This window comes from Pelodiscus sinensis, chromosome 11 (assembly GCF_052426305.1).
Source record: "Pelodiscus sinensis isolate ZL-2025 chromosome 11, ASM5242630v1, whole genome shotgun sequence".
Classification (NCBI taxonomy): Eukaryota; Metazoa; Chordata; order Testudines; family Trionychidae; genus Pelodiscus; species Pelodiscus sinensis.
In genome coordinates, this window is record NC_143062.1 from 21,828,687 (window position 1) to 21,852,809 (window position 24,123).

General features: G+C 40.5%; 2 protein-coding genes across 3 annotated transcripts in view; both read right to left on the minus strand.

Moving 5' to 3' along the window:
- The window catches only part of ACTR8 (actin related protein 8), a 21,383-nt gene extending 6,286 nt beyond the window's left edge, over nt 1-15,097 (minus strand). Inside the window, exons 1-8 of the mRNA XM_014576842.3 lie at nt 14,839-15,097; nt 13,330-13,500; nt 9,037-9,147; nt 8,696-8,800; nt 7,382-7,555; nt 6,279-6,372; nt 1,932-2,064; nt 552-705 (exon numbers count right to left, since the gene is read on the minus strand). Coding sequence (XP_014432328.3) covers nt 552-705; nt 1,932-2,064; nt 6,279-6,372; nt 7,382-7,555; nt 8,696-8,800; nt 9,037-9,147; nt 13,330-13,500; nt 14,839-14,961 — 1,065 coding nt within the window. The 5' untranslated portion in view covers nt 14,962-15,097. The remainder of the gene's footprint in view (nt 1-551; nt 706-1,931; nt 2,065-6,278; nt 6,373-7,381; nt 7,556-8,695; nt 8,801-9,036; nt 9,148-13,329; nt 13,501-14,838) is intronic.
- A 1,861-nt stretch (nt 15,098-16,958) lies between these two features.
- SELENOK (selenoprotein K) lies at nt 16,959-22,463 on the minus strand. Of its 2 annotated transcripts, XM_089781192.1 has the most exons (5): nt 22,118-22,449; nt 21,198-21,288; nt 20,151-20,231; nt 19,266-19,355; nt 16,959-17,264 (listed from the first exon to the last, which is right to left on the minus strand). In XM_089781192.1, exons 1-5 carry the CDS (start codon nt 22,134-22,136, stop codon nt 17,261-17,263), a joined length of 285 nt encoding a protein of 94 aa, XP_089637318.1. In that variant the 5' UTR covers nt 22,137-22,449; the 3' UTR covers nt 16,959-17,260. The 2 variants fall into 2 exon arrangements, with proteins under 2 accessions (XP_089637318.1, XP_006129802.2); XM_006129740.5 differs by lacking the exon at nt 16,959-17,264 and having other exon boundaries at nt 19,262-19,355; nt 22,118-22,463.
- Between the last annotated feature and the right edge of the window lie 1,660 nt (nt 22,464-24,123).

Below are 24,123 nucleotides of genomic sequence, written 5' to 3' on the forward strand. Positions count from 1 at the left end.
GAAATTTCAAAAGGTTTCTGCAGTCATCTCTGAAGAACAAGTAAACATCAACATACATTCATGTTTTAAGTACAGGCCAAACTGTAAAAAAAGCAACGTAGTGTGTGTTATGAGTCATTCCTCTAAATTATAAAGTGGCTACACCAACCCCTCTTCTTTTCAAAGGAAAATCTCTGCTGGTGTTTTTCATCCCAGGAAAAAGATGTGCAGTTGAAAGTGTTTTAAATATTTGTTGACTATTTAAATGTTAAAACGGCAAACACCTTTTGAGCTGTATAAGTATAAATATTTTGTATTTATATGCAGGCATTCATGTAATAACTGCCTGATATGCAGGAATAGTAAAATGTTTTATGCACAAACATAGTAAGGTAATTTGATGCTACAATTGGATAATAATGTTAGAAGGCTTTTATCTATATATTAATGAGGAATGAATAATTCATTACTAATAATTTGCAAGCAAATCCTCTCCCAAAAAAGAAAGATAATAATCATTCCAAAAACTGTCATGTAGAATCAACAACTTAAGCATAAGAATTTTTCCCCACCTGGTCTAAATGACAAAATGTCTCTTTTAAGTGCTGAAGGAGTAAGCAGTCCATTTTATTAGTTAACTGACAATCCTTGTAAGGAAATCCAGCTCGCTGCATAAGCCAGTAAAAACATCTTGATACATCAGACCCTCCATACGCAAGACACAACCTAAAACAAAGAGAAAGAGACAGATGAACATTATTCATATTGCCCAGATAACATGTATCAGCCTAAAAAGGAACATGTACGATATTGTGCTCATGATGTTCATGTCGTTTGCCTGGCCCATAGAGATTGCTCCTGCTCTCTTTACAGCAGTAAAAACACTCTAATATAGATAATATGGCATATGCGCCTGTTGTGAAAATCATAAGTATTAAACCAAAAAACAATCAGTTACATTCATAAGATGTTGTTCTTATGTATAAAAACAAGTAGTGTATGATAAAATATTTCTAAATGGAAATTCTGTGTAAGCTGTGCAGCTATTTTCTGAGCCCCGCACAGTGTCTTAGCTGACTGGCGGGGGGAGGGGCACCTCACTAAGCAGCAGCTTCAAATGGAGCTGTGTGCACTTGAAATGAAGGAGCTCTCGGAACAGGTAAGGAGGTCTCTTTCACTTGTTCTTGTATTGCATGGATCCTAAACACTCCCCAGAGAAACTGTATAAGCCTTAGTGAATGCATTTTACTCTCCCTTCCTGTGTCAGTAAATATTATATTAGTCATGCTCTCCTTTCAAATACTATTTCTAGTTGACTCATAGATTTGTTTAGCATTTTAAAGCTGAGCTATGTGTGGATAATATGCATTTTGGTGTGTTTACTAGTTATAGTTGTTAGAAAGGATGATGATACATGCACTCCAGTGTAGTGTTAATTTTCTTTATGTAATTTCATATTAAATATCATAAGTATTACTCCTCGTTAACTATCCCTTGTGTTAATATTTTCTTTCACCCTTATGGACTGTAGTATATATATATATAGTGCTTTTTTTGTTTAAAAAAAAAAAAAAAAAAAAAAGGTGCCAGTACTCTTTAAGACCCAGCTGTCAGCCATTTTCAGTACAGAGGTGCTGATACTCTCTGTTCTTTCCAGGTAAGTTCTGACTGGAGGTGCCTGCATACTGGGTAGTACCATCACAAAAAAAGGAGAGACAGAGAGAGACAGAGAGTGTGTGTGTGTGTGTGTGTATAAACACACACGGTTTTTGTTTGAATTGATGGTGCACATGCACACACTACCTTAACATTGGTGTTGCACATAAAAAATTTTAACCCATCCAAAAGAAAATTCAACTCACTCAAAGGACAGAAAATATTAGAAGGAACACTGATACCTACCCCACCAGCATTAGCGATTTTTGTAATAATTTTGCTCAAAGAAAAATTACCGGGTGTTACGATGTGAAACGCCATCCTCTACACAGCAAACACTTGTCTTCTGATCCCCTACATCTACTATACATGCACTACTTAAGCCACTTCCAAAAGTAGCACAGACAGACTCCTGATGGACCACTATACCTAAAAAAAAAAAAAAAAAAAAAGAGGAAGATTAAGTCTGGTTTTAAACCAAGCTCCAGACATTTAAATAAATAGATATTTTTTAAAATTTACTATACAAAAACTAAATAACACTGAGGTCCTAATGCTTAATTAAAAGTTTAAATTGTGCAAAAATAGTCACATTGCCAGGAAAAGTTTTCACCTTCCCACTGGTAAAGAGATCTTTTAAGCCTTTATCTTAGAAGAAATAACTTAAGGGTGAAGTAGAAATCTATATTGAAAGTTTCCTTGCTTTTATGGGTTTAGGGAAGTATCAAGACCTAATTGTAATGGGTATTAACAGGCTTCAATTACTAGTAGCAGGCTATGATACTTTGGGGTTCAATAAAGACCAGTAGGGAGTCATGTCACTGAATGCCCTGCAATTCTGAGTGTCTTAAGTACTATGCTGCTGTGGTTCACAGCCCTGCACCAACCCAGTTACTTTTTGCAGGGTGAGCCCAACATTTCCTGTGCGCCAAATTTCCCCACCCAGTTGTGCCTATTTCTCCTGGAACGCTCATAGAAGTTAAGTTTTCTACTTTAAAAAAGAAAGTAAACAGCAGCTCATTTAATTATTTTTGAGAAACTTATTTTAATCAAAGCACTGCACTGATTTCTAGTAAAACATTTGCTAACAAATACCCATAAGTTTAAGTGATATCAAATAGAAGGAATAAGGATAGAAATGGTTACAAACAAATGTAAAAAAAAAATAAAAATCAGGAACTTAAAATCTTTGCCTAAGCTGTTTTCTCACCTATACTCAGATCCCAGAGACTTCAGCCCTCTTAGCTGAAAGATCCAAAATTCTATGATTTCATAAACTCTGGTCCCTATAGTTTCTCAAGTGATAGATGCTCTCTGTCCTTGCTTATATCTTCCAAAATTCAGTTACCTTGCTTCAGAGACAAGAAGCCATGCTGGAGTCCAGCTTGCTGTGTCCATGAGAAAGCAGTTAATTTTTCTCATTGTGATAAATTAAAAAGCTATCTAACCCACTTGCTAGTTTGATGGCTATGTTTATCTTATATGTAAATGTACCTTCATTGTCCCTTCCGGACAATCTGACTAGTAAGACACACAAATATGTATTTCTTTATTAAAGGCTGACTAGGTTTATGCAGTGCTTGCTAAAGACATTAGAATATAATTTTAACACATATGTGTAACTCTTGTAACCAGCATATAACCAGCATGCATATGATCCTAAATATGACACCTTTTAAGACACTGATTACGACAGAAATGAATTGGGTACACTGAATATGTTAAGGCCTGACACAGGCTAATGGGTCTCTGTCACCAAGGGAAGGCATTTTTCTCACGTTTGATTTTAATACAGTCATTTCCGTTAAAGTTTTGAATAAGTTATTTAAATGGATAAGCAAGATTTGATACCATGCTTTGACATTTCCCCTACAACCCACTTTCAACGTTCACAAACACTTGCTTCATGTATTTACCAAAGACATGCACTTTCCTTTAAAGAGTACCAAAGAAAGATTCTCTTCAAATCCTGTTCTTCTAAACACTAAAGGAAGACAATTGCTCATTTTAGGCAAATAGTTTGTAGAACAATAAATAAAGAATAACTGAAATGTAAATCTTTTAAATAGATGACACTGGACATTTAGAAGTTACATTCAGTAATTAGTTTAGCTTAGCACCGAGTTAATGTTTAGGAATAGCACCCTCCAATGGAGATGCTGATAATATTTTAAAAGTCCAATCTTTCATACTTGTGCACCTTCCCATACTCTGTTTAATCTGGCAGATTTAGCCAAACAAAAATTAAAAATGGAGGCTTTAATTTTTTATACATTGTCATCAAACAGGCTTAAAGGAACAGGAAGAGAGTTTGGAGGAATTGAAACAATGTCTTTTTCAGCCTCTTGCATTTTGATACTTTGTCCTTTATTCACAGCAATGTGGACATATGTCTTTATAGTCAAAGAAATAAATTTTTAAACTTTTAATTTAAATTTTTAATGAGTATTTTCCTCATCAGTGTAATCCTAAGAGTAAGACTATCCAACCAAAAGCTGCAGGTATGAGTTAAGACACCTGCAAAGTGATGAAGGGGCCTAATTGGCTAGCTCACCTTAAAAAGCAGTAGCAAATTTTATTAATATATGTAAATAAAAGATGCTCTCTCTTCTGCTGGTGACTCTTCCCACCTACTTAAATCTTTCCAACAGAACATCTCTTCCTTTTGTCATATGAATTTTCTTTTGTCAGATATAGAAAAGGCTAAGCAAGTTCACACTACTGGTGTCCAGCAAGGAAGAGGAAACTGTCGCTATGAGAATGCTCAGGAATAATAGACAATAAAGGATATTAAACATAAAAGGCATACAAGGATATATATGATCTAATGCAGGTGCAGGGTTAAAATTCTCTTGCATTTTGAGAGCCCAACAATAGGGACTCCATGCTGGCCACCCTTCGTCTCCCTCCTTTTCTCGTTTTGGTGGGAAATCCTACAGACACGCGATCAAAGTCTGCCTGGTAACAACAGGATACTTAAGGGCTGCCTCTGGCTTTGCCCTGGGCGCTGCCCATCTTTGTAGCAGAGTGCAGGGTCATTTAGATGGGTATGTCATGGTCCACGCTTGTTAGGTTTGGGGTTGAGAGGGGCACACTCGCATGCGAGGAGTGACATTCATGGTCACTCCTTCCTGATCAGGACTTACTTGCACCCACAACGACGCAGGGAGAAGGGGCTCATAAGGTATTAGGCCAAACGGATCCAGACAGAACAGGATTCTGCTGTTCAATCCTGCTGCAATTCCAGACGAGTTAGACCAAGTCTGAAATCCAGTGCCAGGCGCTGCTGTGAGGTCCTCAAGCTGCGGGAGATGGTAATGTCCGCATGACCCTCCTCCGGTCATCTGGGTCCTTACTCTGTGCTTACCCGAGTCGAAGTCAAGCTTGTTTATTTTGTTCCTGTTGTGGGTCCTATACAATTCCTGTTTATACTTACCTTGTTTACTGTTAATAAATCCTTGTTAGTTTACCTTTTCCATTGTCCTAGTCCTCGGGGAAGGCCTAATACCTCCTAACGACAGACGTGGGTTTGGGGACGGACCTGACAGCCAGCTTAGTTTAAAATCATTATTTTCCTGGCTAACACGGGGGTTCTGAAATTGTGGTTTGGGATCTCAAAATAGGTTGCAACCCCATTTTAATGGGGTCGCTAAGGGTAGTATTGGCCCTGGGCTCCAGAAAATTTCAAGCTCAAGTCCCACTGGCCAGGGCTATGGTTACATGCCTTGGCCTTCAGCTTGGCCTCTCCCTGCCAGGGGCACCAGGGCACAAGTGGGTTGGTCTTCAGTTCCCCCTCTTGGGGTCAGGTAGTAAAATTTGTTGTCAGAAGGGGGTCATTGCACAATGACATTTGAGAACTGCTGCTCTAATAGCTTGCAGTTAACATATTAAATGATTAAATAGGGTTAATTATTGTATAACTTATTTATTTCCACTTTTTAAGCTTCTCTTTTAATTTTTCAAACCCATTTAAGAGCTTTACATGTCTAACACAAAAGTGGACTTTCTGGCTACATTTCCCTATTTTCTTTTAAAAGATGGAATTTTCAAACTAGAGAAAAAACATAGAAGAGCAAACAATTCAACAATTCAAAATGCAATGTACTCTGTAAGTATTTTTTTTTAAATCTCCTGCTTTGAGTCTAAATATTTAGGCCATCCAAATACTACTTTGCTATGCTGCATCAGTAAAAAGGAGAACAGCAGCACTTTGCATTTATATAGATCCTATATTTCAAACCTTGAAGGATCTCAACATTCTTTGCACTGACATTTCAATCATCACTAGTCTTCAGATATCAGCTTGTTACCATGCAAGAAATCCCATTTCAAGGTCTGCTTTATGATTTACTTTGTGTAGGTTGGAGGGAGCATGCCTCACCTGAACTGATCTTTTGGCAAGTAAACAAAGAGCATGGATAACTTGCCATAATCATAGTTTATAACTTGCCATAATCATGGTAGTTAGCTCTGCCAAGGAGACAAGAGTTGCAATAGTGACTGGCAAGAGGCTAGGGTAACCACTCTCAGAATAAAAAGTACCACTCTCAGAATAAAAGGTAGCACTGGCTTAGAAATCAGATGCTTCTAAAAATACTTACACTATACAAACTAATATTAAATGATCACTCATTCACTTTTACCTGAAAAGCCCATCTTCATTAGGATCATATGTACCAGTTCTTTCACGTGTTGTTTATTATAGATGTCTGGAATTAGTAAAATGCACCTGTAATACTGAAGACAAAAGCAAATTAAGTGTATCTTTCAAATCAAATTACAGTTCAAAGCAATTCCTTTGTGTGTGCTAGAATGCTAGATGCCCCATGGTATGCTACTGATAGAATAGGGATGTAAAGACACTAAGAAGCTGAACTGGAAAAAGAGTACTGTGTGGAGAAAAACCCAAATCCATTTACTTTCACCATTTAAAAATTAAGTTCAATGTGTTATCAAATGTCTGTATTTTACAGGAGCTTACAAAATGTTTAAAGACATTTCATGCTATAGATGTTGCAGACACAAGAAAAGCCCCTTGTTCAATAAGGAAAATAAACAAGTTTAGCATGAGTGTGTTGTTGGTGATCTGTGATGTGTAGGAGGTCAGAGGAGATAATCTGGTGACCCCTTCCGACCTCAGACTATCTCCACACTGCATCACCCCACTTAAAAAATGAGGAGTACAGGATCTGTCGAAAAAGCTCCCTGCTGTCGGCATAACCGCGGCTACACAGCACTTTCACTTTAGAAATGGCGTGTGATCGGCACAGTGCTGGAACGTGAGTATGCCAATGAAGCCCAGGATATTTAAATCCCGGGCTCATTTGCACTTTCAAAGTGCTTTATCTGCATCCCTCTGCCGACAGAGGGATGCAGTCTGGAGGTAGCCTCAATGACTCTAGATCTCAGTCCCTTAAAAACTCTATCCAACCTATGAACACGGAACAATGAAGTTGAATTTTCAAAGATGATCTAACTTAAAGTTTCAGTACTGAATGCTGCCCTCAGATAAGAGCACAAAACTCCAAGTAAAGTCCATGGGAGCTATGCATGTTGGGGGACAGAATTTACTGGAAGACTGAGAGGGAACACAGTCAGCGGCAGGAGTAACATAACTTAGGTGGCTCTTCAGTTGACACTCACTGTAACCCTCTGGACAATGCAAGACAAACTTAAATAAGAGTCTTCAGATGTGGGTATAGTACAAACTTACTCAGCTGAGTAGAAAGTCACTAGTAGAGCTCACCTTTAAATCTTTCAGTGGTATTTCTAAGTATTTCTGTATTACATGCGACCAGATAATTTCAAGATCTGCTAGTACTGCAGTAAGGGAGCCACCAGGTCCTGAGTGAAGGTTTAATTGTCCTCTTCGAATAGGCCAATGAATATTATAACAGTCTAAAGGATTAACATACAACGCCTGAAGATAAATAAGAAAGAAAGGTTGAACATTAACAATTTTCTCTGTTCATTAGCAGATACAATAGTTTGCACACACACAATGCACAACGTGGCCCTGATCCAGGGTTAAGGATCCTACAAAACTACTGCAATACAAATAATATTTTTAAAAAAGTAACCTTTTTGCAAATGGAAATTAAAGACCATTCTAAATACAGCAAGGAGAGCATAAATGGACAATCTAATAAAGAATAGGGGGAAAATGGGTATGTAGTTCAAGATCTGAAACTAGAAACCACCTGAATAAGCATACCACTAGAAATATACCCATGGAGAGTTGGATAACCTAATTCAAGCATTAAACTATATTAGAGAGAAAAACATTGCACAAAAACATTGTGAAGCATTTAAGTAATCAATGTATCAATTATGTATTATAATTATGTGCTGATTTGGTCATTGACTTCTTGTCTCTTATGTAAACTATATACAGTTTGACAGAATCAACGAAAAAATGCTAATTTGCACACTAGCTGAGGATCTGACCTATAGTTTTTATTAATAACTAACTTAAAAATGGCTGGTATTAATCACGAAATGGGGGGAGGGGAGCGGAAAAAAGGTAGAAAAAGGATTTTTAAAAGAACAGTTTATTCTAACAACAAATAAGCACTTTTTCCAGGTGAGGGAATTTTCATGTTCTACTAAATGGTCATGTAGTCTCTTCAGGAGGATTTCCCCCTCCTAGCTAGAGATTTCATTATCATCTACTGTTTAGTATAATGACAAGTATCAGAGGGGTAACCATGTTAAGTCTATACGGTGCCACAGGACTTCTCGTTGTTTATACAGATTCAGACTAACAGATAATTCCATAAGCTTTCATGGGCAAAGACCCATTTTGACAGATGCATGTAGTAATATATGCCATCATGCGCCAGCAATGCCCCTCTGCCATATATGTTGGCCAAACTGGATAGTTTGCCCACAAAAGCTTATGCACCAATAAATCTGTTAGTCTATAAGGAGCCACAGGACTTCTCATTGTTTGTTTAGTATAACTTACCTTTTGATACATATTATATCAAATTGTGAATTTAAATATTTGCATAAATGGACAATACTAGCACCTTGTTTCAAAGGGAAAGTGAATTCCTACCTCTTCTCCTACCAGATACTCAGGATGAAGGGATGTATTTGTCCATTTGTTACCAGAGCTGTGATCTAGAATAGCCGGTCGCATCTGTCTGTTATATGATCGAGCCTGTAATGTAAATTAAGTCATGCATTACTAGGAAATAGTTTGCCAAGCCTCTTTTATGCACAAGTAGAAAAATATACTGAAGTCCCATTCTCAGGCTGCACTTTCTCTTCTGTATGGCCAACACACACCTGTTGCTTACTGCTGCATGAACTACTTTCATTTTACCCTTCAGAAGATATAAAATTGAACTGCTATATATAACAGAACAATTTAACAAACTATTATGAATGAGTTACCTGATCAGGTGACACCGGTATACGCCTTGCACCATTTGACATCTTTTTGGACCATATTGCTTGGTCCACCATTTTAAGGCCATTTTGTCTTTGCTCAGTACTTTCAGGTTTCTAAACAAAACAAAACAAAAATACAAATACATAGAGCATTTTATGCTCTCTTCAAATACTGAAGCTTACAGTGAAATATGTGCAATTCCTACAGCAATTAAATGAGAAGAGATTATGACAATTCAAGTACAATGAATGTACACCTTAAGCAAACTTCTGTTTCACAAGCCTAAGCACATAACTGGAGTCAAATGGAGTCTTTCCATTAACTTTAACAGATACTGGACTCGGTGGCCTATTAAATTCCACCAATATAAAATGACAAAAGTAACATGCTGTTCAGAAAATAAAATTTAAAAATATTTAAGATGCAAGATGCTAATTTGGTGAATTGATTTACATTAAATTCTTGAATTATAAATATTGTGTACATTTGAATTATTTAAACTTAATTCACTTGTTTAATCATATTGTTAGAAGAGATCATATTGACTAATAGCTTATAAATATTTCTGAAAGTTTGTGTGTGTGCGTGCGTGCGTTTGTTTGTTCCGAAAAATCTCCGAAACAGTAAGAGCTAGAAACACCAAATTTTGCACGGATACTACTGATTTCCTAACTTAAATAACTGGATTGGTTATATCTCAAAATCGGTTCCCCCAGTTCCGCTAGAGCCCCAATTGGGCCCACTGATAATTCCGAAAGATCTCGAAACGGTAAGAGCTAGAAACACCAAATTTTGAATGGACAGTATTGATTTCCTAACTTCAATAACTGGATTGGTTAGATCTCGAAATTGGTTCCCCCAGAGTCCCAATTGGGCCCACTGATAATTAGCTTTTAGTAGCACCTGATCATAGGCATGTGCTGAACTCTTCTGTTAAGCATGTCACATAAACTGAAACTATGAGATCCTAGAGGATAAAGCATGTGGGCACCTGCAGCACCATCAAGGGAAAGCCTATGGGGGAGACGCTGCAGTGGGGCAGAGAATCAGCAATCTCCCCTATACTAGGACACCAGGACAGAACCAAATGTGGCCGATGCTGGCTGGGGTCTAGCCTTGCTAACTGTGGCTGGGAGAAGCCTCCAGCTATCACAGCCCCTCAACATCTTCACGCACTCAGTCTCCAACTGAACCCCTTCTGGAAATTAAAGTTGCTTCCCTCCCTCCACATCCAAACGAGCCATCCCACCACTTGCCCTCCTTTGGGCTGCGTGCGTTCTCCTGGCAGGGCTGTGCGTGTGTTATCAGCAAGTACCACAGGCATTATGCACTTTACAGGATCAGCTCACAGTACAAAGAGGAGGTGGGTAGGAAGACATGGTTTTGAGCATCGTGGAGCCTGAGGAGGACACGATACACTCAGAACAGCCTATTCTCATTAGAACAGGTACATTCAGGTGCTGCATGTTCTGATCATCTAGATATCACTAACTGCACCTGGTCTGAAGGTCTTTCACTTTGTCTGATCAATGCAATAGGTCCAGCTGCAGATAGGAAGTCCATTCAGGTTTCCCCATGGAGCGTGCACTGAAGGCACTCAGGGAGTGGCTACTTGGGGAGCAGTGATTTGCTGCTGCAGCAGAGCCCAGGAGACATCCCTTCAGGGCTTCTGGCAAGGAGGCTGCAGGCATTGGTTTGCATAGAGTCTTTAAGAGAAGATGGGCTTTCCCGATATGTGGAGATTGAGAAAAGAGGCTCTATGGGATTTGTCATTTTGTAAGCACATCACTAACTACGTTAATTTCTTAAAGTAATATATCAGAGAAAAGTATTTCAGATAAAATACGCTATGTTAATGTCATTGACGTAGTTCATTCATCATACCTTTTACTATATTTTCCCCGAGCGACACTAGGTATTTCTGCTAGTATTAAATAAATTACAAACGTCACTTGGAATCACAAAATCATAGGGACTGGAAAGGACTTTGAGGGGTAATCTAGTCCAGTCTCCTGCACACTCAGCAGGACGAAGTATTATCAGACCAAGGGTTTTCAAACTCTGGGTCACCACCAGCTGGCTGTGAGATGCTTTGTTTACCTGCGTCTCCGCAGATACGGACGATCACAGACCTCATTGGCTGTGTATCACCATTCCTGGCCAATAGGTGATGATGCGGGAAGCTATGTTGGGACCAGGAGCCTCCTGCTGACAATGACAGTCCCAGACCTGGGTATGCGACTGAGAGCTGCCTGCCTCAACGCTGGAGTCTGGGTTGCCGCCGCCGAGGCAACAGTGCCATCCCTGGGGCCAAGGATGTCACTTAGGGCATGTCTACAGTAGGAAATTATTTTAAAATAACTTATTTTGAAAGAATAACTCCCAAAATAACTACTTTGAAATAGTATCAGAGGGGTAGCTGTGTTAGTCTGATTCTGCAAAAGCGGCAAGGAGTCCTGTGGCACCTTATAGACTAACTGAAGTGTAGGAGCATAAGCTTTCGTGGGCAAAGACCCACTTCGTCAGATGCATGCATCTGACGAAGTGGGTCTTTGCCCACGAAAGCTTATGCTCCTACACTTCAGTTAGTCTATAAGGTGCCACAGGACTCCTCGCCTATTTTGAAATAGCGTGTCCACACTACAGGGAATCCTTAAAATTAGTTTGAGGCAGGCTCCCTTAATATGGATGCGCTACCTCGACTTAGAGCCCCAGGAAACACTGGGAAGTAATTACTTTGAACGACTCTGGGGAGTAGTTATTTTGAAACAGCAGCAGTGGAGCATCCATACTACCATTATTTCAAAATAACTATTTTGAAATAAGCATTATTCTTGTGGAAAGCAGGAGTTATTATTTAAAAAAACAAAAAAAACAAAAACCCCCACCACCAAAAAAGAAAACACAGACTTGCTAATGTGGATGCTCTGCTTGTTATTTTGAAATAAGAGAGTTATTTCAAAATAACTCCCTAGTGTAGACCAGGACTTAGTTGGTTAACCAGTTGAGCATTAGGTTAACCTAACATTTAACCAATTAACTGATTAGTCGGGGGGTTGCGTGCCTAATTCCATGCCTAATGGCCATTCCCAAAACATGAACCTAATGTGCAATGGGAGAAAATAGGAAGATCAGTTAAAGAGTTGCACTTAGGGTACGTCTAGACTACATGTCTCTGTCGCCAGAGGCATGTAGATTAGACTACCAGACATAGTAAAATGAAGCATCGATTTAAATAATCACCGCTTCATTTTAATTTACATGGCTGCCGCGCTGAGCCGACAAACAGCTGATCAGCTGTTTGTCGGCTCAGCGCGATAGTCTGGACGCACAGGTGTCGACATCAAAGGTATTTGTCGACCACCCAGGTAAACCTCATCCCAGGAGGCTGTTTGTCGGCTCAGCGCGGCAGCCATGTAAATTTAAATGAAGCGGCAATTATTTAAATCGCCGCTTCATTTCACTATGTCTGGTAGCCTAATCTACATGCCTCTGGCGACAGAGGCATGTAGTCTAGACGTACCCTTAGAGTCTTTCATTTAGGGTGCGTCTAGACTGGCAAGATTTTGCGCAAAAACGTGCCAGCTGTCTACACTGGCCACTTGAATTTGCGCAAGAGCACTGACTTTGTAATGTACAAAATCAGTGCTTCTTGTGCAAATACTTTCATGCTCCCTCTCGGGAAAAAGCCCTCTTGCACAAGAATACTTGTGCAAGAGGGCCAGTGTAGACAGGGAAGAACTGTTTTGCGCAAAAAAGGCCCGATGGCTAAAATGGCGATCGGGGCTTTCTTGCGCAAAATCATGTCTAGACCGGCCACGGATGCTTTTACGCAAAAGCAAATCTTTTGTGCAAAGGCACTTGCCAATCTAGATGCGCTTGTGCGGAAATACTTTTAATGGAAAAACTTTTCCGTTAAAAGTATTTCCGCAAAATCATGCCAGTCTAGACGCAGACTTAATGTGTTAAGTACAAGTAGAGGTCTGCAAATAACATAAACCATGCAATCCTGGTAAGCTCAGTAGAGTACAAACAGTAACCTTGATTACCATGACTACCAGTACTAACAAGTTCAATTAAATGCCTATTTCATGTTATGCTTTCTTTGTTGTTTAGTCACAATTTTTATGGATTTTTTCTTTCACTTTGCTGATTCAGTTTCAAACAATCATACTATGGTGTTTCTTCAGAAGGTGTGTTTGAGTTTAACATTAGGGAAAATGTCAAGCCTGTAATTCACAACCAAAAATAAATGAAAACAAAATTGGAAATAGTCAATTTTAGATGGCACTTACATTGAGTCCATCTCTTAAGAGCCAACTGTCTTTGTATACAGGCTGTCCTTGATGTTTCTGTCTTCTTGCTATGATGTGAGGAGTACTAACAGGAAGTGTATCGGTGGCTCTCCCAATTCTAAGAGTTGTTGATCCAGGATGTATCACAACAATGAAGTTGCTTTGTATTTGCTGGAAATATACAGTAGCATATTATACACGTCAATAAAAGCAGTCAATTTCTGCTGATAATTGCCGAATATCTTCCTGAATTTAAAGTCACTTCTCCTTGAGATACCACCCTCTACAAAAAAAATGCTAATAAATGTACAAAATAAATAAGGTTCTAGTAAATTCACAGCCATGAAAAACATGTCAAGGACAGTGAAATCTGGTCTTTTGTGTACTTACCTTATATAATGCAGATTTCACAGGAGACACAAGCTTTTCTCAAACTTGGGGTCCCAACCCAAGACGGAATTGCAAGGTTACTGTAGGGGAGTTGTGGTATTTCCATCCTTACTTCCACACTGCCTTTAGAGCTGGGTGGCCAGACAGTGATGTTGCTGGCCTAGGCTCTGCAGGCAGTTGGAATGTGAATGGCTAACTGGTTCTTAGGAGCAGCCCCCTGCCCATAACCTGACACGGGTGGAGGATGGTTCTGGTCCTGCTGGGCCCCCAAGCAGGTTCCCCAGCACACCCCACATGGCTGGGGCCAGGACAGCCAGCCCCTATGGCTGGCAACTGGGGCCAGAAGTCGGCAGCAAGCCCCACGAAAGGCTAGAGGTGAGAGCCCTGTGGGCTGGGAACTCTCCTGAGCAACCACACAAGCACACAGCTTACAGGGAACACCCTGCGAGGCAGGTGGAATGAGCTATATGAAAGGAGAGGGGGCTGGAGAAGGAACTTGCCTCCGAAAGGGAGAGGAGGCTGATGAGTTAAGGAGAGCAGGCTAAGGGAAGTGGGGGGAACCTGCCTTCCCAAGTGAAAAGGAGCTGGGGTAAACAAAAGGAAAGTGAGCCACTTGCAGTGGTTCCTGTAAGCTGTACACTTGAGTGGCAGCTCAGGAGACATTGAAATGCCACCCAGCTGATCAGAAGAGCACCCACAGCCAGGTGGTTGTTTCTACTGGTGGTAAACATTCGCACCTGCCTTGGTGCACAGACAAAATTTACTCCGCACATGGATGGTAAAAAAAATCCAGCACAGATGGAAAACGGTAGGGGGAGCATCGGTGACTTGCACCCGACAGAGAGGGGGGGTGAGGAGTCCTGTCTCTGTGCCCGTAACTCAACTGTACTCCACACGTGGAGGGGGAAAGTCAGGCACGGACGGAAACGGCTGGCGGGACCATTGGTGACTTGCACCCCTGACGGGGCGGGGGCAGAGGAACTAACGAGGCGAGTGGGATAAGGGAGAGGGCAACTGCACCCCGGGCAGGGCGGGGGGAGGAGGGGCCCCATGCGCCCCGAGCGGGCTGCGGGGGAGCTGCGACGGGTCAGGCGGTGTCACCCTCCTGCCGGGCCTCACCTCCTGCAGGGACTCGGGCACGGCGGCGGGGACGATGGGCCGCTTGGCTCCGCGCTGCTCCCGCTCCTTGTCCCGCTCCCGGTCTTTGCCGTTCTCGGCGTCGCCTTTCTCCGCCTGGGTCATGGCCGCCGCCTCGGGACCCCGTCACGTGCCCGCCGGCCGCGCGACCCCAAACCCTGAGATGCGCGCGGGCCCTGCCAGTCCACAGGCCGACCGGCAGCGCGCCCGGCGTGCGCAGCCTCCAGCCCCTCCCCGCGTTCGTAGGATTGGGCAGGGCAGGGCTGGCCTGGCCTGTCGCTGTGCTCTAGCTGCAGCTTAGGCTGCGGCGCACATACAGCGCGGGCGGGGCTCAGTCTGCTCCTAGGAACCTGCTGCCCCCTTCTTTTCTAGAGCTGTCACAATTGCAGCACCGCTGGTTAAGCCTTCACCTCCCTCCCTCGGGCCCCCCCGCGTCATAATTTTGCCAGGTTTGACTGTTCTGAGAACATCGCCAGTGAAAAGGGAGATGCAGAAGTGGCCACTGCCACATCCGTATCCACCACCTGTCCGAGCCTGGCAGCATTGACCTCTAAGTGTCTATCAAGGGCTTACAGTCATAGTTCTGAACCCCAGGAAGGGCTGGTTTTGCCATACAACTATCGCTTCATAAACAATGAATTTATACTCTTCTAACGTTCTGTTCTTATAATAATTAAACTGCCTCAGGCTCTTAGAAAAAAGTTGAAATCAGCAAACAATGGCACAATATTACATAAAGCATTTGATCTGATTTGACGTGTACTTCAATGTGTCTTAACTGTAAGCACATTAGTCCCTTTGAAGTCAACAGGAACACTCACATGTTGAACCAGGGAAAATTAACAGGATGGTCGATATACTCAGAGAATAAAGGTGAAAGAGGTGAAATTGGAAGAACAAAATTTAAAAATAAAGTAGGAGTTCTTTTTCCTCAGTATCTTCTTGCCTGTTTTGACTGTCAAGAATAAACTTTTTCATGTTTGAACAGCACTAAATACAATGGAGCTCCCACCCGAGTAGCATTTTAAAATGGGAATGTCAAAATGCACTACTGTAGCAGGGTTCACCGGACCAGTTTGTGCCCTGTATATTCCCACCTGCCCACTGACTAGCCCTGTAGACAAGCCTTCAGTAAAACTCTAGGGCTGTGTCTAGACTGCATCCCTTTTCTGTAAAAGGGATGCAAATTAGACACATCACAATTGCAAATGAAGTGGGGATTTAAATCCCCCCCGCTTCATTTGCATAAACATGGCTGCCACTTTTTTCTGGCTCGGAGCTTTGCCGGAAAAAAGCGCCAGTCTAGACACGGATATTTAGGAAAATAAAGCCTTTTCCGAAAGATCCCTTATTCCTCTTAAAAAAATGCTTTTGCGGAAAAGGAATGCAGTCTCGACACAGCCAAGATGTTGAGCCCATCATAGGCATTTGAACAGTGTTTCTTAAACTGTGTTCCGTGGCACACCAGTGTGCCATGAGGCAGTCAGAGGTGTGCCACGGAGAAAAACAGAATTCAAAATGACCACCCTTAAAGGGGCAGGCAAAATTTTCTCTCTCAATAACTTTCCCCCCAACCCTTTTTTCCCCCCTCAATAACTCCCCCCCCCAACAAAAATCCTTGGTGTTCCTCATTAAAAAAAATATATTGTTTGGTGTTCCTTAGTCTGAAAGTTTAAGAAACACTGCATTAGAAGATGCTCTTAGAGGATGAATACTCTGGCCTGGCCAGTTACTAGGCATGAACAGGTGGCTTTTTTGACATGTGAAAAGGAAATTGTATAAAAAGTTGCATGATAAAAGGCCTCAAAAACAGTAAAAGGTTGGAAAAAAAAAAGGGTAACATTTTTAAAATTACATAATGAATTTTGCAGAACCATAAGAAATTGAAAAGAAAATGCTATCAACTTCTATTACGATAGAATATTATATAGGAAATATGACAAGAAATGCCCCTTCATAAAGTTTGCTCCTTGTGTGATCTTGTATACCAAATGTTAAAAAGTGTAGTCTGAAAAGATTTTTTCTTGGTCATGGAAGTACTTATATTATCAACAGAATTGTTTTAATGGTTCTTATTAACCAAAGATGAAACGAGTCAATGGTTTGCAAAGCCAAATATATTTACTTATTACTTTGTCACTACAATAAAATATTCACAAGCTATACAAAAAGGCTTTGAAACAGACAGTAAAACATGTGCATTTAATAACACTGCACTTCAGTTACACTGGACCCTGGAAGAAGGAATTCCCAGCACAACTTCATTATCTGCTTAATTGCAGAGCAGTTTCCATTAGACATACACATTCACAGTATTCAAACTCATTTGGTCCACCATCTAATGCTTATTCCCTTCAGTCATGCAAATGTGTAAGTCCAGTTGCCTGCCATAAGAAGCAGGCATTTACCTACAAATAAATGATAAAAATAAGTTTTTGCATTTATACTACATAAAACAGCCATTTTAAAGAAAGAAAATAGCAATTCATAGAAATACAGACTAAATTAGTGTTGCATAGATCCTTTTAAAATATAGCCACCATTTTTGAGTTATGCCAAAAATATTCAAGTTATCTACATCTTATACATTTAATATACTTCATTATGCTGCGATACAAAAGAACTGTTGTTCACTTCTCCTCTTGTTGAAGCAGAAAGAAATCCCAAAATAGTAACAAAATGAAATGAAAAAAAGTTTATTTAGTTTTGTCTATGTACTAAAGGGTCTAAAAAAAAAAGGAAAATGCAGTTTTAAGACAAACATTTACTGTTTTTAGAACCAATTAAAAGGATGTTCATGTTTTAAAATTGGTCATTCATAAATTCAACATAAATTAGCAAAAAGCCATTCAAAATTTTTATATATGATAAAAGGAAAAGAAAATTCTCATTCTTTAAATTTGATTACTGTTGAAAGTCTTCTATTTACTACGTGCAGATATATAGTAATCCTCAGATAAAAACAGCACTAAAAGTTCTTTACTCTTACAAATTCTACCATGATTTTTTAAATGTCTTTAAAAAAAAGTAATATTTTAATTCTGGAGAAGTTTCATTGTCCAATTATTTTAAAATACCATAATATAAATGTATAGATACAGGATTAGATTTGAAAAACAGCAGCAAGATTAATTTGATTCACAAATGTTTGTAAATGTCATACTGAATAAAGGTGCCATTTTTAGCTATAGGATCATACAACAGGTTTGGAATAAAATTATATTAAGCCTTTAAATTACTACTTCTAACTATTTTGTTAAGCTATATTATAACTATGTTGTACAAACTTATATGGCAATGTAATTGTAATAAAAACATTACAAGATACAGAGACAATGCAGGGTTTTTATTCACATTAAAGAAAAGAGTTTTAACTACCCAGTCAGAATTAGGGATGTAAAATTTCAATTATTTGGCTAATTGAATAGTTGATGCAGTTTGCATCAACTATTCGATTAGTTGATAAGGGTGCCTCTGCCTCTGAAGCGTAGCAGCAGCCCACTTCAAAGGCAAAGGCAAAAGCACTGCGGGGAGCACAGGGTGAGTCCCCTGCTGGCCCCATGCTCCCAGCAGCGTTTCAAAGCGGCAGCACTGCATGGAGCCTAGGATTGATGGGGGAAGCCCTGCTGCCCCCGGGCTGCATGTGGCATTTCAAAGCAGCAGCACCACATGGAGCCTGGGGTCTGGACCCAGGCTCTATGTGGCATGGCTGCTTTGAAGCACCCTCTACGCTTTTCCCCTACTTGCTGCTGCTTTCTGACAGAGGCAGCAAGGGGGGGGGAGCAACTAGCAAACTAGCGTGTCAACTATCCGATAAGCATTTGCTTATCAGACAGTTCTAATCATTCACATCCATAGCCAGAACATCTTTTAAGCAATGTGGCCACCCAAACTGTTAAAAACATTTTAGCTGGAAATTAAATTAAGTTTACATACTCCTTTCTAAAACCACTAAAAGCCAGAGGTTTGACAGAATAGGTATTGTACAGACAGCAGGAGTGGGAAACTTCCCTAAATGCCACACTAATGTGTTTCATCCCTGATATGGTCATACAACTTCAATTGGGCAACAGAGACTAAACTCTCCTCTCATCACTACATCTTCTATCCCTTTGCTGAGACAGCCTATAAAGTTTGCAATCCATGGTAAATGTTGTGGTCGTGACGTGAACTAGTCACTTGTCCAAATGGATACAGATGAAATGCGCATGATCTCCTTTTCATGCTATCATGTAATTTTCTGATTCCCTTAAGTTCTCTCGTTTATTTTTGATAATCCTTGCAAAAGCAGAGTAAAATTGCCCACTATTCTTCTATCATTATGAATTCTACCTGTAAGTTTAATTCTTAAAATACTTCCATTGCTTTTGAAATAAGTTCTAAGTGTGATGTAACAAATTTTAAGTCACCTTCCTCATCCTCCTCCAGCCATGGGTGGTGGACTGGGACCACCACCGTGATTTATCCGACCCATTCTACGGCGAGGATTTCCTGGAGGCCTAGTTAGAGAGAGTGGGGGAAAACAGCAGTAAATATTGTCCATCACTATGCAACTCTGGCAATGGTCTTCATCTGGTTCAAATATGTTGTTCCTAAGCTCTCCATTATAATAGCTTGCCCCTTTTTTTTGTCCTGTAGATGTCTGGCTGATAAAAACAAAGCCAAATTGACCCCTTCCATGTGAAAAGCTGCAGGAGGAAATTTTTGACAAGAAAAAGCTCTACAAGAATGCCCTGGTGAAGACTGCTCCAAATTACTCCTTCCCCTCAGAAGTAAAGTTGCCCTCAAATTAACAGATACCAGGTGATGTATAATAGGCTAGGACCATGAAGAGATCCCAAGACACAGACTGCTTACAGATCCAGACTCTTCATAGTCTCCAAAAAATGGCATATATAGGAAGGTTTCTATCTTCATATTTGTGGGCACCCAGGTCCTCCATTCCACTTGGTAATGAGAGGTTATCTACGTGTAAGCTAAATGTCTGATACATGATATTATAAGCGAGATTTCAGCCAAATAAAATCAAGAAAAATGTAGTATACCTTCCATTACGTACACTTGGAAAATGCTTTTAAATATGAATTAGGATTTGTATTCTTTCATTTTAGGCTATGCAACAGATTAAGAGAGTGAGGGTCCTGTATTATAGAAACTTACATGTCTTAAATTTCTTGGTATGACTTCTCAATTTGTTTTTTAAAGTAAAACATTACAACTCTAATCAGTTTATGCTAAAACATTCTCCTCATATTTAAAAAATATAAACATATGAAGTTGAAGAAAAGCAATACCCTCTGCCATCATCATATCTTGAGTTTGAGGAAGATGTATAGCCTCTCCTTCTCAAATTTGGCTGAACAATGCTCTGGAAGCTAAAATAAAAGAAACAAGAGTGATAGGAGTTGAATGCTAGAAATTAACTGTTTTCCAGAAATGCTGAAATATATGTCAAAACACTGGATGCAAAAGCAACAGTTGTTCAATAATGGAAGCACTATACAGTTAGCACCAGAAAGGATACTTGGGATAATACTAACATGTATTTGGGTATAAGCTGCAGCCCAAGAAAGCCTGTGCCCAAATACATTTGTTAGCCTTTGAGGTGCCACTGGACTCCTCATTGTTTTTGCTGAAACAGACTAACATGAACACCCCTCTGAAACTTGGATAATACTATTTTTCAAGTTACTTGTTACTTCTGAATTTCCAATCTCCTCTTATTCTTCTATTTCTAACTACTTGCTAGAAGCTACTGACTGGGGCATTGCTGCCGCAGGCTTACTTGATATGGATATTTGACTGAGTACTTAGAAATAAAGTCCACCAAAATATACAACCCTTTTTTAGGGTGCATCTGATGAAGTGGGTCTTTGCCCACAAAAGCTCATGCTCCAATAAATCCATTAGTCCATAAGGTGCCACAGGACTTCTCGTTGTTTATGCAGATTCAGACTAACTCAGCTACCCCCTGATACTTGTCACCCCTTTTTTAGCTATCTTAAGAATTAGAAGGAAGTAAGCATGACTAGAATGATAACTATTTATTTGATATGTGCTACAATATATTAAAATTCAGCTATAACAACTTAGAACCAGTTTTCCCCCAGCTTTTTAGATTCAGACAGATTTTTTTTAAAAAGACAGCCAATCTTCTGCATGAAATGGAACAGAAGACCCAAAATGTGCCTGGGCTACTACCGTGGACATCAACAACGAAGGAGCAACACTACAATACTTCTTTGTAAAATATATACTTTTTGTGTTTGTTTCCTCACGGCAAACAAATTGTTGCTACATTTGGTAACTTGACAATATTTAAGCATTACATGAATACTTACAATAAAACCACAAAATCTGCTATTCCCCAGAAGAAATCTGTTATAAATGACAAACTCCAAGGAGCCCGACTTTGGGTATCCAACACTTGTCCTATAACATATAGGATATAGTAAATACATATTTTTCCATTTTGCATACAATACAATGGAACTTATTCATATTGCTGATTGGCATATTAATGTATCAGCTACCAATAATATTTAAAACTAGAAACAGCAAATATCACAAACAGCGAATTGGCAAATATCAGGGAGAAACTACATTTTACAAATATTGCCACTAACAAGTTTCTTTTCCTATAGTCACATTACACCTTTGTAGAAATAAAACAGCAAAAGCTGATTCACTTATACAAAGGTGAAACACCTTCCTCAAAACTGCACTGCACACAAGGTAAATTAACAACGAAGAACAGTTTTGTTTCTGTGTTTCATATATGAAATACTTTGACTTAGAAAACCACTATTTGCTATCAAAATACATTTACCTAAAATGCTACAGGTTGAACCTCCCTGGTCCTGGACCCCTCGGAACCAGTCACCAGGGGCACAGCACCAAATCTGCAGTTACTTGTGTTGCTTCTGGCTTCCAGTTATAGTTCCCCCCCCCCTTAGTTCACTGACAATTGACCTTTTGCTGGCCCCTTCCAGTGCGAGCCAGGGTTAGCCAGGCAGCAGTCCGGTCCGTACAGACCCTTCCCCCATGCTTCGACGTGACGGAAAGGGGCAGGGCTGCGGGCGGGTCCCGCTCCCCTAGAAGCGATCACCGCTGCTTTGGCCCAGGGTGAAGCCCCCTGCACACAGGATGAAGTTTCCCCCCGCCCCGCCCAACTCCTTGGACTCTCCCGGCTTCCCATCCCTTCACCCTCCCCTCGAGTCTCTGTCTCTCTCTCTCTCTCCATCCCGCGCCGCCGCCTCACCGTTCGAAATGTAAACCATCGCCGTCCCTCCGCGCACCGCTGTCGTGTCCCAACTCCTGACTTCCGGGCAGAACTTGTTCCTGTGCGGCTACTGCGCGTGCGCCAGCGAAGCTAGCATGCGCAGTCGCTCTCGCTGAAGGCACTGCCCTGACCAAAACAAACAGGGGTGGCGGTTAAAGGGGGCGGGGCAGACGAGGAGGATCCTCAAGGGGGAGGAGGGCACACGGGCTGGCGTAGGTAGGGGGTGCCCCAAGCTATGTGCAGAGGAGGGAGCGTTGAAGGCTAGAGGATGAGAAGGGAGAAAAACCCAGGTTAGGGCGGGGTAGAAGCCAGAGAGAAAGATTCCTGTATTGATGGGCGAAGTGGAGCGGGAGGGGGCAGAGTCTGGTGTTTGTGGCTAAGCCCACCTCCCACTGTGACGGAAACAGGTGCCCAATACTTAGCTAAGGCATCACCTGAATGATGCACTGAGCAGCCAGAGGAACTGTAATCGTTGTTCCCCATAATCTTTTCCATACATCTGCAGAATAATTTTTGTGTGTGCCAAGGCATATGTAAATGTGTACTATTAATATAAACACAAATCTAGCTGTGGGCGTTCTACTAGTCAGCTGGGTGGCACAAGCACAGGGGAACATTGATTGGGATTCAGTGAAATAATATACCTATGCACCTTTTTAAACATTTTCATAATTATTGTACACATTTCAGGTGTTGTAAAGAATTCCTTGTCCATAAGTGTTGGTGTCATTTGCCTGTGTACAGCATCATTGCAGCTCACAAACTAATTTTATCTGCTGTTGAATGATGCTTCATTACTTGTATTCCATACTACATGCAATTTTGCTCCTAAGTGGTATTTTTATTACTCTTACTGTCCTTAGCATGTGATTATTTACCTTGGTTAACAGCGCACATGGATGTCAGTGTGCTATATCATTTATGTCTTGAATTTGCTGTTAGCTAATCAATAACACCTCAAAATGTTTATAACACTTTCTATCTTCTTATGATTTTGCAATTTACAGTTTTTATTTAAAACATTATTTTTTTTTCTGTGGAATAAGTTTTTGTCATCACATGACTTCAGTTACATAATTTCCTAGGGTGTTACCATGACCTTTTTCATTCCCATTGCTCCAACAGTGATGACTACTTTTATTCACTTTTATTTTTCTTCTCCCGCCAGCAGTGCAATACTTTTTTTTTCACATCACCACTTATGTAGACACCTTACTTCCCAAATATTCACTATGAAAGGCACTGTAACAAGAGTGGCTTGCCCCGTGGGCTGGAAAGCCTGAGGCTCAGCAAACCTGATTACAGAATGATTCCACCTGAGGGGACTCAGACATATAGTTTACAGAGGGAAGAAAGCTGATACAGTAATGGGAATACAAGTTAGGCTTAACTAGGGATAAAGCTCAGCTGGGGAAAAGAAATGTTGAGCGAGAGAAGCGAACAAAAAGTTCAGTTGGTAAAGAAGAGCTCTTTAGGTAGGAAAATCAGGGAAAGTTCCTGCCCAAATAGGGAAGAGATTAAGAAAAAACTGTTCAAGCAGCAAAGTCTGGAAGAGACCCTGAATAAGCAGAGATACAGAGGAAAATGTAAGAGCCTCTCTGGGAAGTAGGTCAGGGAAAACTGTAGCCCCAGTAAAAGACACACAGCTAGCTGTTTAGCATAGGGTCCTATGTTAGAACCCAGACTAGATGGTGGAACTTCTCCTGCACTCAGGGGCTATGTCTACACTCGTGGCTTCTTGTGCGAGAAATATGCAAATGAATCATGGAATATTGCTGTGCCTCATGTAAGGTAGAAATGTAATATGCAAATAATTAAATGTAAATGCAAAATGTTTGATGTAAACCCAATGTGTGTCACCCTGTACAGTATAGAACTGATGTTATTGATAGACATTTATAGACCAATCCACTCATTTGTAAAGTTTGTAACCTTGAAAATATGTAAAGTTTTACAATGTCCCAAAATGGAGTCTGAAACTCCAT